Source organism: Chinchilla lanigera, unplaced genomic scaffold (assembly GCF_000276665.1).
Source record: "Chinchilla lanigera isolate Chin_1 unplaced genomic scaffold, ChiLan1.0 scaffold00036, whole genome shotgun sequence".
Classification (NCBI taxonomy): domain Eukaryota; kingdom Metazoa; phylum Chordata; class Mammalia; order Rodentia; family Chinchillidae; genus Chinchilla; species Chinchilla lanigera.
Genome location: NW_004955437.1, coordinates 3863741 through 3879247, shown reverse-complemented (window position 1 = coordinate 3879247; position 15507 = coordinate 3863741). Strand labels below are relative to the sequence as shown.

At 50.0% G+C, this 15507-nt stretch overlaps 1 protein-coding gene across 6 annotated transcripts in view; it reads right to left on the bottom strand.

Moving 5' to 3' along the window:
- Positions 1-15507, bottom strand: part of Mapk14 (mitogen-activated protein kinase 14) — a 47753-nt gene that overhangs the window by 4836 nt on the left and 27410 nt on the right. For 5 of the 6 annotated variants that reach the window (XM_013516892.1, XM_013516893.1, XM_005389569.2 and 2 more), the window contains 2 exons: positions 9043-9122; positions 3354-3432 (listed from right to left, as the gene is read on the bottom strand). In XM_013516892.1, coding sequence (XP_013372346.1) covers positions 3354-3432; positions 9043-9122 — 159 coding nt within the window. Of the gene's footprint in view, positions 1-3353; positions 3433-4773; positions 4854-9042; positions 9123-15507 lie in introns of all 6 variants that reach the window. The other variant, XM_013516891.1, reaches the window with a different exon arrangement.

The following is a 15507-nucleotide window of genomic DNA, read 5'->3' as shown; positions in this document are numbered from 1 at the left end:
CAGTATAATGCACATCATATATGCTTACCATGCAGACCAAACAATTAACATTTAAAAAATGACATTATAAAAGATGTCACTTTATACCCTAAATACTTTAGCACAAAGACATCTTCTCATATAATCACAATATTTTTAGTATACCTGACAAATAATTGTCAAATCATTTAAAATTCTATTCAGTTAAAATTTTTCTAAGTATGTCAGACTTGTCTGTTACAAATGCCACACACTTGACTTGGTTTCTTTAGCCTCAATCTAGAATTATTTCTAATCTGCTTTTTCTTGATTTTGATCTGAAAAGATATTTCAATTGTCTTGAGAATACCCCTCATTAAGAACTGTCTGGCTGCTTTGTTTTTTTTTGTTTTTTTTTTCTGTTTTGTTTTTGTTTTTCTTCCGGTATCAGGAATCAAACTCACAACCTTGTGCTTGCCAAGCAGGCGCTTTGCTGCTGAGCTAAATCCCCAGCCCCTGTCTGGCTGCTTTGAATCCAGGGCTTTTGCACTGAGCGACACTTCTTCCTCTCCTCCTACCCACTTCTTTCTTTTTGAGACAGGGTTTCACAAAATTGCTCAACTGTGCAGTCTGGGCTTGAATCTGCAACTCTCCTGCTTCAGCCTTCCCGTGTTGGGGTTACAGGCATGTGCCACCAGACATGGTGACTTTTCCTCCAAGTCCTGGGGATTGAACCCCGGGTCTTTGCACCCAACCATATCCCCAGCCCTTTTAAAATTTTTAAATTTTATTTTGAGGCAAGGCCTCACTAAGTCTCCCAGGCTGGCACGAGATTGCGGCTCTCCTGCCTCTGCCTCCCACAGTCCTGGGATTGCAGGTACGCGTCAGCACGCCTGGCCGGCTGGTTGCTTCTCCGTGCGTTATGTACCTGCACCTCTGCATTCCTCTGTCCCCAGATTTCCCAAATGCGCTAAGAATCAGCCTGGGGAATTTTGGCACCGATCCATTGGGAATATGCTGTGTCCTCAATAGTGCATTCAAGCCACGTGTCCGCCGTTAAGGCGCTAAGTTTGACCAGCGGGCTAAGATGTTTTTCCTTCTGTCCCAAGCAAGTAACCTGGGGATATTTTGGCACCAGGAGAGTATCAGCTTCTTTCAATTAGGGCTTTTAGCCCCATTGATTTTCCTTCTCAAAAGCAGTGGTTTCAGTGGGAATCACAAAAATGATGGTTCTCTAGGCCCAGCGCTCTGATGGGGATGCTTCAGTTTCAGCATCGCAGTGCTCAGGAGGATAAATATTGCCATGCCCATCGTTCTGCCAAACAGAGACACTCTGGAGACCTGACCAATCCCTTCCTAAATGCGAGGGGTGAGGTAGGTGGGAAGAGGGAGCTTCCTGAAGAGTAATTCTGAATTCCAGAGTAATCCATGGGAGAAACGCAAAATGGGCCAGGCATGGTGGCGCATGCCTGTAATCGCAGCACTTGGGAGGCTGAGGCAGGAGGATCACCGTGAGTTTGAGGCCGGGCCGGGCTACCTATGCAAGTTCAAGGACAGCAAGTTCAAGTTCAACTACACAGTGAGACCCTGTCTAAAAAAAAAAAAAACAACAAATGATCAACAAATGTATTGACTCAAGATCCTAAGTTTACACTTCAGAGCACTGGGAGAACTGCCGGGATGGATATTCTTCTCTTGCAGGAAAAACACACCTTTCATTTGATCTTACAACTGAACATCTATTATGTGAGGGGCCTCAGCTCAGAGGTGAGAAAGGGATTTGTCAAAGATCTTGACAGATGCCAACACACACATCAACAAAGGACCACTGGAGTTTTAATTCAAGTTCTGAGAATAACAATAAATAGCAGTTGGTGACTGAGAAACAGAACTGCTGATATCTGTCGCTGGAGCACTGCGGCTCAACTAACATGCTGGGCACACGCTTGTAGCCAGTACGTTGCGCTCTGGCTGCCAAGCCAGGGACACTGTGATGTCACCCCTTGGCAACGGGCTGCCAGGCACATGTGAACCGAGACCAAAGCATCCGCTCTACTCGTTAGCAGTCTCTACTGCTGGGTGTAGAGTACCTGTCAGTGTTGAAGTATTAATGGTTCCGGAGCACGGGACGTGGGAGTCCTCCATAAGCTGCGGGCACACACGCACACGTCCCATCCCCCCTGAGAAAAAGAGTACCAAGTCTTTTCGAGTCGGTGAGTGGGGAGTCAGTGGGCACTGCCGTGTGCAGGGCCCGGATGGTGAGATCTCCAAGACAGCGTCCTCAGGTCCTTGACGCAGAGAAGACGGCTTGGGCAGAGCACGCAAGCCACACGATGCCCCATGCATCCAGGGCAGGGGCGACCAGGATCTGTTCCTGCAGAAGCCTCTGCACCCGGGAGGGGTCTGCGGATCCGCCCAGGACAGCAGCGTGACCCAGCTAAGATCTGCCACACGCCGTCTGTCCTCAAGGCTGATGCCGACTCACCCAGCGCTGCCCCCAGCTCGGGCGTGTCTGCTGTCGTAAGCAATCTCACAGCAACACTGTCTCCTCCTCACAGCCCTTGCGGATGAAGCTCTTAGAGCTAAAAGCACCTCAGCCGTTCCCCGCTTCTAAAGAGGCCACTGTGGCCAGTGGCCCTCGAAGCCCGCGCTGAACCGGAAGCGGAGAGGACCTGGGTGCCAGCCGATTCTTCCGGGTCTGCCGTCCTATGGCCGGGGACTGGAGCCTCAGCCAAGCGCTCCCCAGGGCCAGCGGGAGCCCTGCCTCAAGGAACAGACCAGCTCCTCTGTGAGCCAGTGTCGCTCCCCCGGCCAGGGAACCTGGAGGTGATGGGACAGCCATGCCTTGAGGTCTGAGGGGGATTACTCTGCAGAGGAGGCGGCTTAGCCTCTGAGGGAAGAGAGGCAGGGGTCAGAGCGTGAGGCTGAGGCTGAGGGCGAGGGTGCGGCCCCACACACGCCGGGCCTGCGCGGGAGCTCCTGCGTCGGTGGCTTCCACCCTCAGCTCGGGGCACCGCCCATCAGCAGAAGCTGCACAAGTCCCCGGCTGCCTTCTGCACCTCCTTCTCCTTCCCTTGTCTCCTCTCCCAATCTCCCTGTTATTTTCCCTTTCCTTTACCATACCGGCCTATTTCCCCATTCAAATTCTGCAATCATAGCATATACCTGTCACATCGTTCTAAAAAACCCCAAGAGTGACTGAATATTTAAAAGAAGACCCATCGATAGAAAGAACTCCCCAATGATACACACACGGGTGATAAATGCCATTATTTACCACATTCCAAGATTTCATTGCTGGTACCCGATTCAGTCAAACGGAAAAATGTCTTCAAACCCCTCTTGTAGTCACGGCCGATTTAAGGCTACAAAATGAGGACAGACCACCGACTTACCCAGGGGATTGGCACCAATAAATACATTTGCAAAGTTCATCTTCGGCATCTGGGTCAACGACTGAATGTAGTTTCTCGCCTATAAAAACAAGAGCGTTCAGAACGACTTGGTTTAGCAGCGTTGCGGTCTCTGAGGCCCGATCCTGCGGAGAGCAGAGTTAACCGGCGAAGTCCCCTCACTAACTCCCAGGCCGACGACCACCGTGCTTCTCCGTGGGCGGCTTCTCCCTCACGGCCACCCTGACTTTTGTATTTATTTATTTATTTATTTATTTATTTATTTATTTATTTTTTTTTTTTTTTTGAGTTTTCTCCGGAACCGGGAACCGAACTCACGACCTTGCGCTTGCCAGGCAGGCGCTTTTGCCGCTGAGCTAAATCCCCAGCCCCCGACTTTTGTATTTATGACCACTGTCTTTATTGCTGCAGTCTCTCCCAGTTCCATTTCACATAAACGAGACTGCTGACCAGTTAAGTGCATTCACTTTCTGGTGATAGAGGCAGACATCTGAAAACAGTGGTCGGTCAAGATATCTAAGAAGCAACCCTTTCTGAGAAACCCTCAGCTGCCACATTTTAAAGAGCTGAAAAGCGGCAGAGCAGCTGTACCGGGAAGCAGCGAGCACGGGGCAGGACGCGCGCGGCCGCGGCCCCTCTGCACGTGAGCACGCAGGTAAGCGGAAGGGAACCCGGAAGTAAGAAACCTTTCAAACCCAGAGAACAGCAACCCCTGAGATCAAGTTCAATCCAGAGACTGCTGAGCTACAGTGGAAATTCTGTAGAGCAGAAGCTGTTGGAAAGGACCTCTGTGATACTAGGCTGGTTTGTCAAAATATTAAGGGTACCTTAAAAAGAAGTGTCCCAGTCACCTCTGATCCTGGAACCAGAATTAGATTAAATGGTTAAGAGAGCACCTAGACCTACCTAAGTGTTCACATTTACTCTGTATTATTTGTGTCATTGCTTTTAAATACTCTACACCCATTGGTACTGGGTGTTTTATAATGTTTTCCTTTTAAAGAAAAACGCTCTTTCTGTCCTTACAATAAAAAAGGGAAGCACGCTAATAAACTCCAGTTAACCCCACCCCCGGCCAGATCACCACACGCAGGACACGGTGACCACAGGCTCAGCCCTGGGAGGGACACACATGCCCTCCTGCACTACACTCCAAAAACCAAATGCAAAAGGAGCAGCATTTTCCGTTTATGAGCCTCTGTGACATTTTCAGTCTCACAGATGGGATGACGTTCTATCCCAAGTGCGAACATCTTGCAGCAGCACGTAGGTGGTCACTGTCTTAGTCCCCCAGGCGCATGCAAGCATTCAGGGACATTCCACACGGTGCTGGTTAGACACAGGCACTAAAACGAGAACGTGGCCTTCCGAGCTGGCCAGCCCTGTCCAGTCTGGTTCTCACCTCATGGCTTGGCATCCTGTTAATGAGATAAGCAGGGGGCGTCCCCGTCAGTCGCATAATCTGCTGAAGCTGGTTAATATCTTAGATGCCTAGTCAAGGGCACTGTTAAACATATAGTGCAGAAACAACTTTCAACTCAATTAAAAAAAAAAGAAAGATCAAAAAGCTACCCCAAAACAAAACAAAAGCTCTCCTCTCCACCCACCCCAGGCCAGAGCCCAAGGCTGCATATTAAGGCATGCTTCGTGAATGGCAGGAGTTATTAGCCATGTAATAGTGAGTGGTCATGCAGATAAGAAAAATTAGTTTTCTCGGGTTTTAGTGTCACTTTACTGTTAAAATATTTTAGGTTCCCCAAAAACAGATTGCTCTTTGATCCAGGATGCCAGCCAGAGAACTGTTTTCAAGTCCTGACGGCCGAAAGTTGTCTGCCTGTAGGGTAAATATAAAGGACTGAGAAAATTTTTTGACTTAGCTTTGGACAAAATAAAATATCCAATACATCCATTCAGGAAGAGATTACGCTTCTGTGGCACAGGTTCGCCAAGGAACCCTCCTTCCAAATGAAGACGCAAGTGGGAGTGTGGGTTGATGATAAGCAACTCCAAGTTCAGACACGATCAGTGGGGCATTTCAAACACACGCCACAAACGTACAGCAGTAACTGAGAAAGGAGATGGGGTGAGGGAGCTGGAGGCTAAGGGCAAGGGCAGACTGGAGGCGCAGGCCGCCAGCAGGATCGCAGCACGCCGCGACGGCCACTTCTGCTCAGTCTAACGAGCGAACAGATCGCTTATCTCATAGCTGGGAGAAAGTGTGTGAAACGTTAAGGGCAGAACCGTGAAGTTTTCCTTCTGGACCAGCAGGTAAGCAAGCTGCCCTCTGAATTCTCTTTTAACTGTGCCTTCAATATTAACACCATTTCCCCGCCCTACAAACTGTAAGAACTGTTAGTTTATCATGCATTCATACTGAAAGCAGAAATGATTTTCTTTTTAAAAAAACTTCGACGTGATATAATCCCCCTTTCTGTTCTCAGTAACAGTTCTCTCCTTCAGCTGAAGCATTACCTTCCACACACACCACTGCCCAGCCAGTTCATGTCTCTGTGGTTTCCCTGAATGGTCTTCCCACTCTGGCTCCTCCTCTGAATGCAGTCCCTGTGTGTCTCAGGCTGGCCCAGGGATGCAGCATGCAGCCATCTTTCCTGCTCTGTAAGCCCTAAGACAGAGCCCAGCAAATTCAAAAGGTGCTGGTTTGTTATGGTTTAGATTTAAAGTGTCTCCCCCAAGTCTTCTGTGTTCAGAGGGAGGGGTTTGGAAGGCTGGATCATAGGGGCGCTACACTCATCCATGGATTAATACACTAACTCGTTCACAGCTGAATGTACCCTCAGAAGCTGGAGCCTGCTTGGAAGAGGTGGGTCGCTGGGGGTGTGACTTGGAAGGGTTCCTCCCTTCGCTCACTGTCTCCACATCCTGGCTGCCACGGGATGAGCAGCTGTCCTCTGCCAGGCCGTTTCTGCCTTGGACCCAACCAAACCAAACCATGGACTCAACCCTCCAAACCACAGCCAAAGTAAACCTCTCCCCCCAGGTGTCATCAGGTATTTTGTACCAGCAATGGGAAAATCACTAATAGAGTTAAAAAAAAAACAAAAAAAAAAAAACTCTTCAGAGTTCTTTTAACATCTCACAACAAACTGTAGATTTCCTTTTAAACAAATTATATACCAAACAGTACTTTGCATGCCCACAGAAATAACAGAGGAGGTTTACAAAGCAAATAAATCTCCACGGGTAGTTTACTGCTCAGGTTTTAAATGTTAGGATCCTGCCATCTCTCTTCCTTTCTGCGAACAGTTCTTGGCTTGTACATGTGCTGACTTTGCCTCCTTCAGTCAACTAAGTGATTATGTCCCCTTCCTGTCAGGAAGTTCGGAAGATTGTATTTCTAGAGAAAAGTATGAGTCAGGCTTTTGCTTTCTGAATACGAATTTTCGTTCTTTCACTTAGTACAGGTGCCAGGACAGCAAACAGACAAACGCTGTGTCCTTAGGCGTCCACCGTGACCACGCACCCCCTTGCCAGCACCCCCCCTTAGCCTGTTCCTGAGCCATGCTGCCTTCTCTTACGATGTCCCACTGCTTGTCAACCGGCCCTCCTGTAAATGCGGCATCGCTCCTTCTCAGGAGCAACGAAAACAGCTGTTGGCTTTGTGTCTGCTGGATTTCTTCACTAATGTCTTTTTAAATTTTTAAAATCTTTGAGCAATTTCACTCACCTGGCTTTACTACTTTTCTACTCCGTACACCACACCATCATGTGTTTTTAAGATGAACGGATACCTGGGCGGTGTCACCAACAAATGAATCTTGCAGACACTTGTGAATACTAAAAACTGCTTTTCTCAACTCACTGCAAAGACTCCTTTGCACCCCCACCCTCAGTATAGAGCTGTGCGAGCAAGCTCTGTGTGCTGTAGTCAGTTCTGCTGCACACAGCGCTGCACTAGGGCTGCTGGGACGCACCATGTTCCCGCCCCACCGCACAGCTCCCGAGGGCATGCACCCAGTGGTGGTTCTTTCTTACAAACAGATGATGGGTAATGATAGGCAGATACTGTTTTACCACACTCGGGCAGACGGCTGGGGCGAGAGTGAGCACACAGAGCTGAGCCTCGTAGTCATTCCCAGACCAGGAAGGGACCTACCATCTCAGTCTCATCAGCACCACTCGTTAATTAGCTGAGCTCCTTCCCAGCCCTCCCTCTGCCCCAGGTCCTCTTAAAAAGCCAATCTTCCTAAGCAGATGCATTAAAATAAAAAACAAAATTAAAAAAAAAAAAAATTAAAAAAGAGCAAAAGAAAAACACAAACTAAAAATACCCTGCTCTGCCTAACACCAGCTCTCTTATCTTTATTTACCCTAACCCAGCTTCTGTCTTTCCGGGAGCAAAAGAAAACATTTCTTCAGAGTGACTTCCGGTCAGTAGTTCAGACAGTGGCTTTCAGGAGGGTGTGCAACTGCACGGGATTATGAGATCGTGTCTCAGAGCATCTGGGGGCGATACTGGCCTCTGCCAAGTGACTCGGCGCATGACGAGGGCAGATCTCAGCTTCGCTGCGCTCTCGTTTCCTGCTCATAAGTAAACGAAACAAAAAGAAACAGGGCCAGGACACCCCTGCACACCCACTGCAGAGGGAAGCAGAAGACCATTCTGGGCTCTGCGGTCCGTCTCAGAGATGCAGGCTCTCTACCAGGGGGAGGGGTGCCCTGCGGGGGGTGGCGACCCGTCACACTCACCTCTGTGGCCCACCGCAAGCCCCCCAGCAATCGTCCCAACCCGGCTAAGGCCCCTCCCATCGGAGAGCGGGAAGGCGCATCCAGGAGGCACAGCTGGAGCTTGGCTCCATGCCTCTTTCTCCTCTTTGTCCCACGCCTTGGCCGCAGGCAGAGGGAAAATGAGCTCTTGTGGCTTCTCTCACGTCTCTGGCCTATGTGAATGACCCACAGCAGGAAACCATGGCCGGGGTAAGCCAGAGTCACATTCTCATGGCTTCTGTCTGAAGCCCAGTTTCAGGGCAGGAGAGCGCTAGCTCCGAAGGCTTTCCTCAGGCTGTGCGAACTGTCACTACCAAGGAAGGCCAGTGACCACAGGACACTCCCGTGGGGCTGCGGTACCAGGAGCTCTCCTACGTGACTGAGCGCTTGGGGGGTTGGTAGCCTGGTTGGGAACAAACACCTTCTACAGGATGTAGCACTGTCTAGTTCTGAAATAATGAAAAGCAAGTGACTTTGGAAAGGGGCAACCGTGTGTAGACAACGCACACCCCATTCTTTTAGTGATGAAGCGAGACTAATACAGGGTGAAGTCCATGTTCTCAGATCTAACACGAACCAGCAAGTGTGCACGGGTGCAACTTCTAAAAAAGATGAAGTCAGGGCTGGAGGACAGATGCAGACTTTCCATTAGTCTCTGGCAATGACACGGAATCTCCAATCTCCTTTTTACTAGACTACTATTGCCCAAGAGAGGCTCCCACCATCAAAGTGCATGCCCAGATGGAGAACATCACACACGCACATGCAGGCAGGCGCACACACGCACGCGCGTGCACACGTTCATCTCATGGAAGTCAGCACACACACACCACTCGCATGTGCACACACACACACACACACACCAGGCTCAGAGGACAGACTGACGGAGGGCAAGTGGCGGAGGCTCCCAGCAGGGCAGAGAATTACAATCAAAGCATCAACTCACAGACTCTGAGGAGATTTTCTTCAAAAGCTCAGCCCCTGGGGTTCCAACGAGTCTTAAAATGAGCTTCAACTGATCAATATCTAATGGTGGACTATAAAGGAAAATGTTGGGACAAAATAAAAGTGAACAAAACAAAACAAAACAGTAACAAACAAAAGGAAACAAAACCAAACAAAATACCCCAAGAACGAAAACTAAAAACCCAAACCAAGCCAGCATGGTCGAACCATCCAGGTCAAGGCTTCTGCAGGACGGTCACCCGCACAGGACGTGCTCCTCCTGTGTAAGGGTGCAAACAGCCGCCGCACGCACGTCCACCCGACGGTCACTGTGTACCGGGAGAGAGAAGCAACTTCAGCTGCGTCTTAGCTGTTGAGGCAGCGGATGGAAACGCAAAGGCCCCGCTCACCTACCTCCTCACCGTCCACCAAAGCGTCAGTAGCCAGTCAAGCAGGGAGCACTGGAAAGCGGAGGGCTACAGAGGAGGAAAAAGCGGCAGGGCACAGGGGCGCGGGAGGTAGTTTTTTTGTGTACATTCTCCTGAGCTGAGGCCCTGCACGCACCCCGTCGCAGGCAGAGCGCCATGAGCGGCTGTCTGCCGGCAGAGGGCGCTCTGCACTGCGCCTTCTTGCAGGAGACGGTAACAGAGCCGCTGAGCTCAGGTCTCCGCCTCACGCACACAGAACGCTTGGCGAACTGCGCTCGTCCCTTTTAAAGGCTCTTGATAGGAAGCCGCAATGCCCAAACTCTTCCGGGGGCCCACGCTTCCGTGTGCGCTCGGAACGTCTGTGCGTGTACTAAGCAGAAATGTTTTCCATTTGGGCTCAATGCTTTTAGTCTTGCCTTAAAAAAAAAAAAAAAGTTAAAAGGGGAAGAAAGATCGTGTGCAGACTCGAATAGTTCATCCGTATCTACGCTGACACTGGCGGGGGGCACGGAGAGCGGACACCGCCCCTGCGATGAGCCCCTTCTCAGCTCAGGCCTCCCCTCCGCTCTTCGCAGATCCCCCGGCCCGTCCTGCGCTCCCGGCCCCAGACGGACGCACCGCAGTGCTGAGGGTGTGCCATCCCCGCTGCCCTGCGGCTCCGAGGGCGCCGCCACTCTGCCTGTCCACCACCAGCCCCGGTGCTTAGCGTGACATCTGGCACACAAGGGGCATGCGGGGTATCTGAGAACACAGAACTGGACGGAAAACATTTTCTTGTTGTTGTTTATGATTGTATGCATAAAAGCAAGATGACATAACCGAAAAACAATGGCCTCTGCAAGCCATAGTTGCCTAAGCTACCGGAATTGCTGATGCAATGGGGTGACTGGCATATTGCCTTGTTTTGTTTTTCAGAAGCAAAATCTACTTAAATGGAAGAAAACTGGAGACAGGAGTCAGTCAACCCCAGCCTGCTGCCTGTTTTATCCGGAACCCTGTGCTGGAACACGGCCACGCCCGCCCATGTGTACACCATGGTCCACAGCCGCTTTCACAACCCGACAAGCAGATGGGCCAGAGACCTGACATGTTTCCTATTTGGTCCTTTAAGAAAAAGTGCACGGGCCAGGGATATAGCTCACTGGCATAAGCGCTTGCCTGGCAAGCCTGAGGTCGTGAGTTCGATCCCCAGCACCAAAAAAGACAAAAACAAAGAAAAGGTGCGCAAAACACCATACCAGACCTGACAACTGTGTCCTGCAGAAAATAAAGATACGGCAGAAACATGTCCACTCACTGAAGTTATTTCTAAAGGAAGAATTGTAGAAAAAATAGTCTTCTGCAAAAATCAGTGTGTTCTGAAGGCTAAAACTGTATTCCTGGTTTCTGAGTCCACAGTACTGACAAGAAACTTGTTTTTTTTTCTGTCTTCTTGAGACAGGGTCTCGCTATGCACTTCAGGCTGGCCTTGGGCTCACTTTGTAGCCCAGGCTGGTCTCGAACTCACAAGGATCCTCCTGCCTCAGCCTCCCGAGTGCTGGGATTACAAGCGTGCGCCACCACGCCCGGCAAGAGACTTGTTTTCCAAGCATACACTCAAGGGGAAAGAGCAGGTGTGCGGGTGAGACAGACCCTGTCCTACTCTAACACATTCAGGCTCGTTATCAGTCGGGGGTCTTCCTTGTTCATTTAAAGTGACCCAATTTAGAACAATTTAGCTCCCTCACACTCTCCAGGAACCATAAGGAGGAACGTATGTGTCTCCTGTGAGAAAAAGCCAGACCACTTCCACCGTCCGAAAGAGGGTCTGACAATAGGTGTATCAAAATGATCCCGCCAATTAAAACTGTTGAAATTGCTGTTCTTATTCAAGAGGCCTCTTTCTGACTACCTGAGCAGAAAATCAAGTTTTATCCCAGCCCGAAGGAGGACAGAAACTCTGACAGTCAGTTTCTCAGCAGCATCATGTCACCGCGACCTACCTGCAGAACACGCAGCTCGCAGGGGCACAGCGGCTCCCTGCCCCTCAGGGAGGCGGGGGCCGGTGTCTTCTGTCCAGCCACCAGTACGGAGCAAATCTCACCTTGAACAAGCCCAGTGCCTCGGCCCCGCCTCCAGGGCCCCCCAGATTTGACATCAGGCTTCTTTCCTGACTGTGCCTCTGCCTCCCGCTTCTGAGTACACACACCACACCCAGGCGCCTCTGCATCTCCGAGCGCCGCGGCTGCACGCTGCGAACAGGAGCACCATGCCCTCCCGCTTTGTGCCGAGCCTGCTCTCTTCCTAGGAACCTGCAAGAGCCGAGCGCTGGCCAGGCACAGGCCGGCTGCGATACGCCTTTCAGTTCCTCTCTACGCCAGAGCAACCATATTCCACGCAAAGGTTACATACAGAGGAGGAGCCTGGAAAAGTTGCTTCTTTTAATACTGGGCTTTGCGAAGTCCCCAGACACCCTGTTCCAAAACGTTCGCACCATAAAGAGGGCACAGATACAGCGCTGTGTGTGTGTGTGTGTGTGTGTGTGTGTGTCTCGGCCACAAAGACAGCCACCACTTACAAGCTTATGACCCAGGCGGTGAGAAAGGAACATGTACCGAGCAGCTAAAAGCACCCGCGTGCAGACGTGAAAGCATGCAGACCTCAGCAGACATCACCACAAGCCCCCGAAAGTCGGCAGAGCCACTGAAGGATGGAGCTACACAAGCAGAGCAAAGCAGAATTTACTACAGTACGACACAGAGCTACTTCTGCACCAAGCCATCCTTTGTAAATGGGCTCAGCCCCTTCTTCCCTAGTTAGAGGATTTTTTTTGTTAGTTTAAGGTGCATTTTTATTGTAATGATCACAATTTCTCTTTTTGGGGGAGGTACCAGGAATTGAACTCAGGACCTCGTGCTTGCCAGGCAGGCATTTGCACAGCTGAGCTATATCCCTAGCCCCATAAAATTTCTGATACTATTAGTGTTTGTTTTTTTGCAGGCAAACTCTTGCTATACAGTTCAGGCTGGCCTTAAACTCACTATGTAGCCTAGGATGGCCTCAGACTGCAGCAATCCTCCCGCCTCAGCCTCCCAAGTGCTGGGATTACACATGTGTGCCACCACATCTGGCTAAATTTTAAAATAGTAAATTTCTTTTGTTCTTTTTTTTTTGGTACTGGGAATCAAACTCACGATCTTGCACTTGCCATGCAGGCGCTTGTGCCACTGGGCCATATCCCTGGCCCCTAAAATCATAAATTTCCAGTGCCTTTCTTTTTTTTTGTCTTTTTGAGACAGGGTCTCGCTATGCAGTTCAGGCTGGCCTTGAGTTAATTTTGTAGCCCAGGCTGGTCTCCAACTTGCAACGATCCTCCTACCTCAGCCTCCCGAGTACTGGGATTACAGGTGTGCACCACCACACCTGGCTCTAGGGCCTTTCTAAAACAAATGAAGAAAAGCATGACAAATTATGTCTAAGATTACTTTTTAGATCAACCTGTTTATAACAGAAGCAAATGGTAGTCAGGATGAGCAGGTAAGGGGAAAAAGATGAAAAGTAATGGAGCCATCAGAGCAAAGTGAAAGAGGGCTATCCCAGTGCCTGAAGAGTTCCTCGAAGGCCCCACAGGCCAGGGAGCAGAGCAACGGGCAGCAGCAGGACCTACGCTGTGAGCAGCAGCTTTCCCGCAGACATCTGGGAGAGAAGGAAGCCCTCCTTGGGGACAGGCGGGTGAGGCTGGAAGGGACCAAGCCAGTTTTCTTCTCCTCTGGGTTGTCAACAGTCATTTTCACTGCCACACACAAAACACTTCTTAGGGTAACCTGAGTTTGTTGACAAATCTGAGAATTCTAGTATTTTGTGGAAAAATATATTCTCAAGTTAGAGAAGAAAGTAGGTAGCGGGGCGTGGTGGCGCACGCCTGTAATCCCAGCACTCGGGAGGCTGAGGCAGGAGGATCGCTGTGAGTTCGAGACCAGCCTGGGCTACAAAGTGAGCTCAAGGCCAGCCTGAACTGCATAGCGAGACCCTGTCTCAAAAAGACAAAACAAAATAAAACAAAACAGAGCAAAAACTAAACAAAAGCAAGTAGGTAAATGAATCTAACAAAGTGTGTTTTCTTTCTCAACATTCATTAAGATACTTGCTTTTAGTGTCTATAGGGAAACTGCTTTTTTTAAGACAAGAAAGAAGGTGTGAAACCAACAAGCGACAGCAATGGCAGAGGTGACGGGAGGCTCACGTTTTACCTCGTCGTCGGGGTAGGGTGGACACAGCCTTCATTAGATCACCTTTGTCTCGTGACTGCTGGGGTGCTTCATCACCTCGTGTGGAAAAGGTCAAAAGAGGAAAGGAGGGACAGTGCGACGAGGGAGCCAATCTACAAGCCAAGGCTGTGCTCCGAGGTAGGGAACGCCGCGTCTGGCGTGTTAACAGGGCTGCAGGTCTCCTTTTCTTCCTTGTGTGTGCTGCGGTGTCAAGAGTCAGTGACACTTTCTGACTCACTCACGTCCAAGTCAGTGCCATGTGCACTAAGATAGGGCCAGGGATAGAGCTCAGCGGCACAAGTGCCTGCCTGGCCAGTGCAAGGTCCTGAGTTCAATTCCTGGTACCCCCCAAACAAAAAAATTAATCTGAACTAAGTTAGCACCACACCTCGGAGACAGGCCATCCACCTCCGCCTTCCCTTCCAGTTCCGAGTCTGTCTGCCGGGCTCCTGGACAGGGTGGACAGCCGGCCTTCGAGGAAAGGCCCTTTTCTTCACAGAACAATACCAGCATTAAGCCGCGTGGAAGGCTCCCGCAGTCAGAAGCGTAACAGTGCCGATGGTCATTCAACATCGTGAATGTGATTGATGCGACTGGATTATAAACTTAAAAGTGGTTATACGTGATACATTTTGTGTTACGAGTATTTTCCCACAATATAAAAAAAAGTGGTAAATTTTATATTATACGTACTTTACCACAAAAACATTTTCAAGTCAGTTTCTAAGTTACACTAACCATATCTCAGCAGCCACACAGGCCAGAGGCTGCCAGATGCCACACTGGACAACAGCGATAAAACGTGCGCAACACCACCAAGTGCTACTGCGAGTTTCTGTCTAGGAGCTAGGACAGGCACAGTGTCGGCAAGGGAGGGAAACGCAGAAAACGAAGAAGCACGCCACCCAAAAGCACCCTCTGGAGGCTGCCTCTGTGAGGAGGTGCATCTAAAAATCATGAATAGTGTGGTTGCCTTTCGAGCCAAAGCAGAGGGTGTGGGGCCAGCAGAGGCTCCAGAGGTTTTGAGCAAGGAAGCTCTGTAGGTCAGGATAGTAAGGATTAAAGCACTGGAAAGAAATTTCCTGATCCTGCTGGCACCTTTGGGAAAAATGATGAAAGACTGCTCAAGTAACTTTTCAGGATCAGCCAAGATTAAAACTAAATTCAACTGAATTAAACTCTAGCCAGGCATGGTGGCGCATGCCTGTAATCCCAGCACTTTCTCAGCTCGCAGGAGGCTGAGTCAGGAAGATCGTTGCAAGTTCGAGACCAGCTTGGGCTACAAAGTGAGCTCAAGGCCAGCCTGAACTGCATAGCAAGACCCTGTCTCAAAAAGATAAGCAAACAAACAAACTCTAGCTGGGCATGGTAGCACACACATGTAATCCTAGCACTCAGTGAGGCTGAGGCAGGAGGATCCCTGAGTTCGAGGCCAACCTGGGCTACATAAGCAAGTTCAAGGTCAGCCTGTACTACACAGCAAAACCATCTCAGAAAAACAAACAAACAAAAACCTCTAGTTGTTCTCAAACTTGCTGCACACTACAGTCACGCGGAGTCGGCCTCAATACACCCAGCCCCTACTCTGACACTCGCCTCCTACAGTGGAGTCCTTGGGGTGTGGTGGTTCAGGCATCCAGAGATTTTTAAATCTCCCCAAGGTGACTGTGATGCACAGCGGGGGTTAAAGGCACTACGCTAGAACGATGCCCTGCTCTGCAGGCAAGAAAGACTGCTGGGCAACGCTTCCTTCTCTCCTGTCCGGCAACCAGCGCTGCATCTGTACAGATG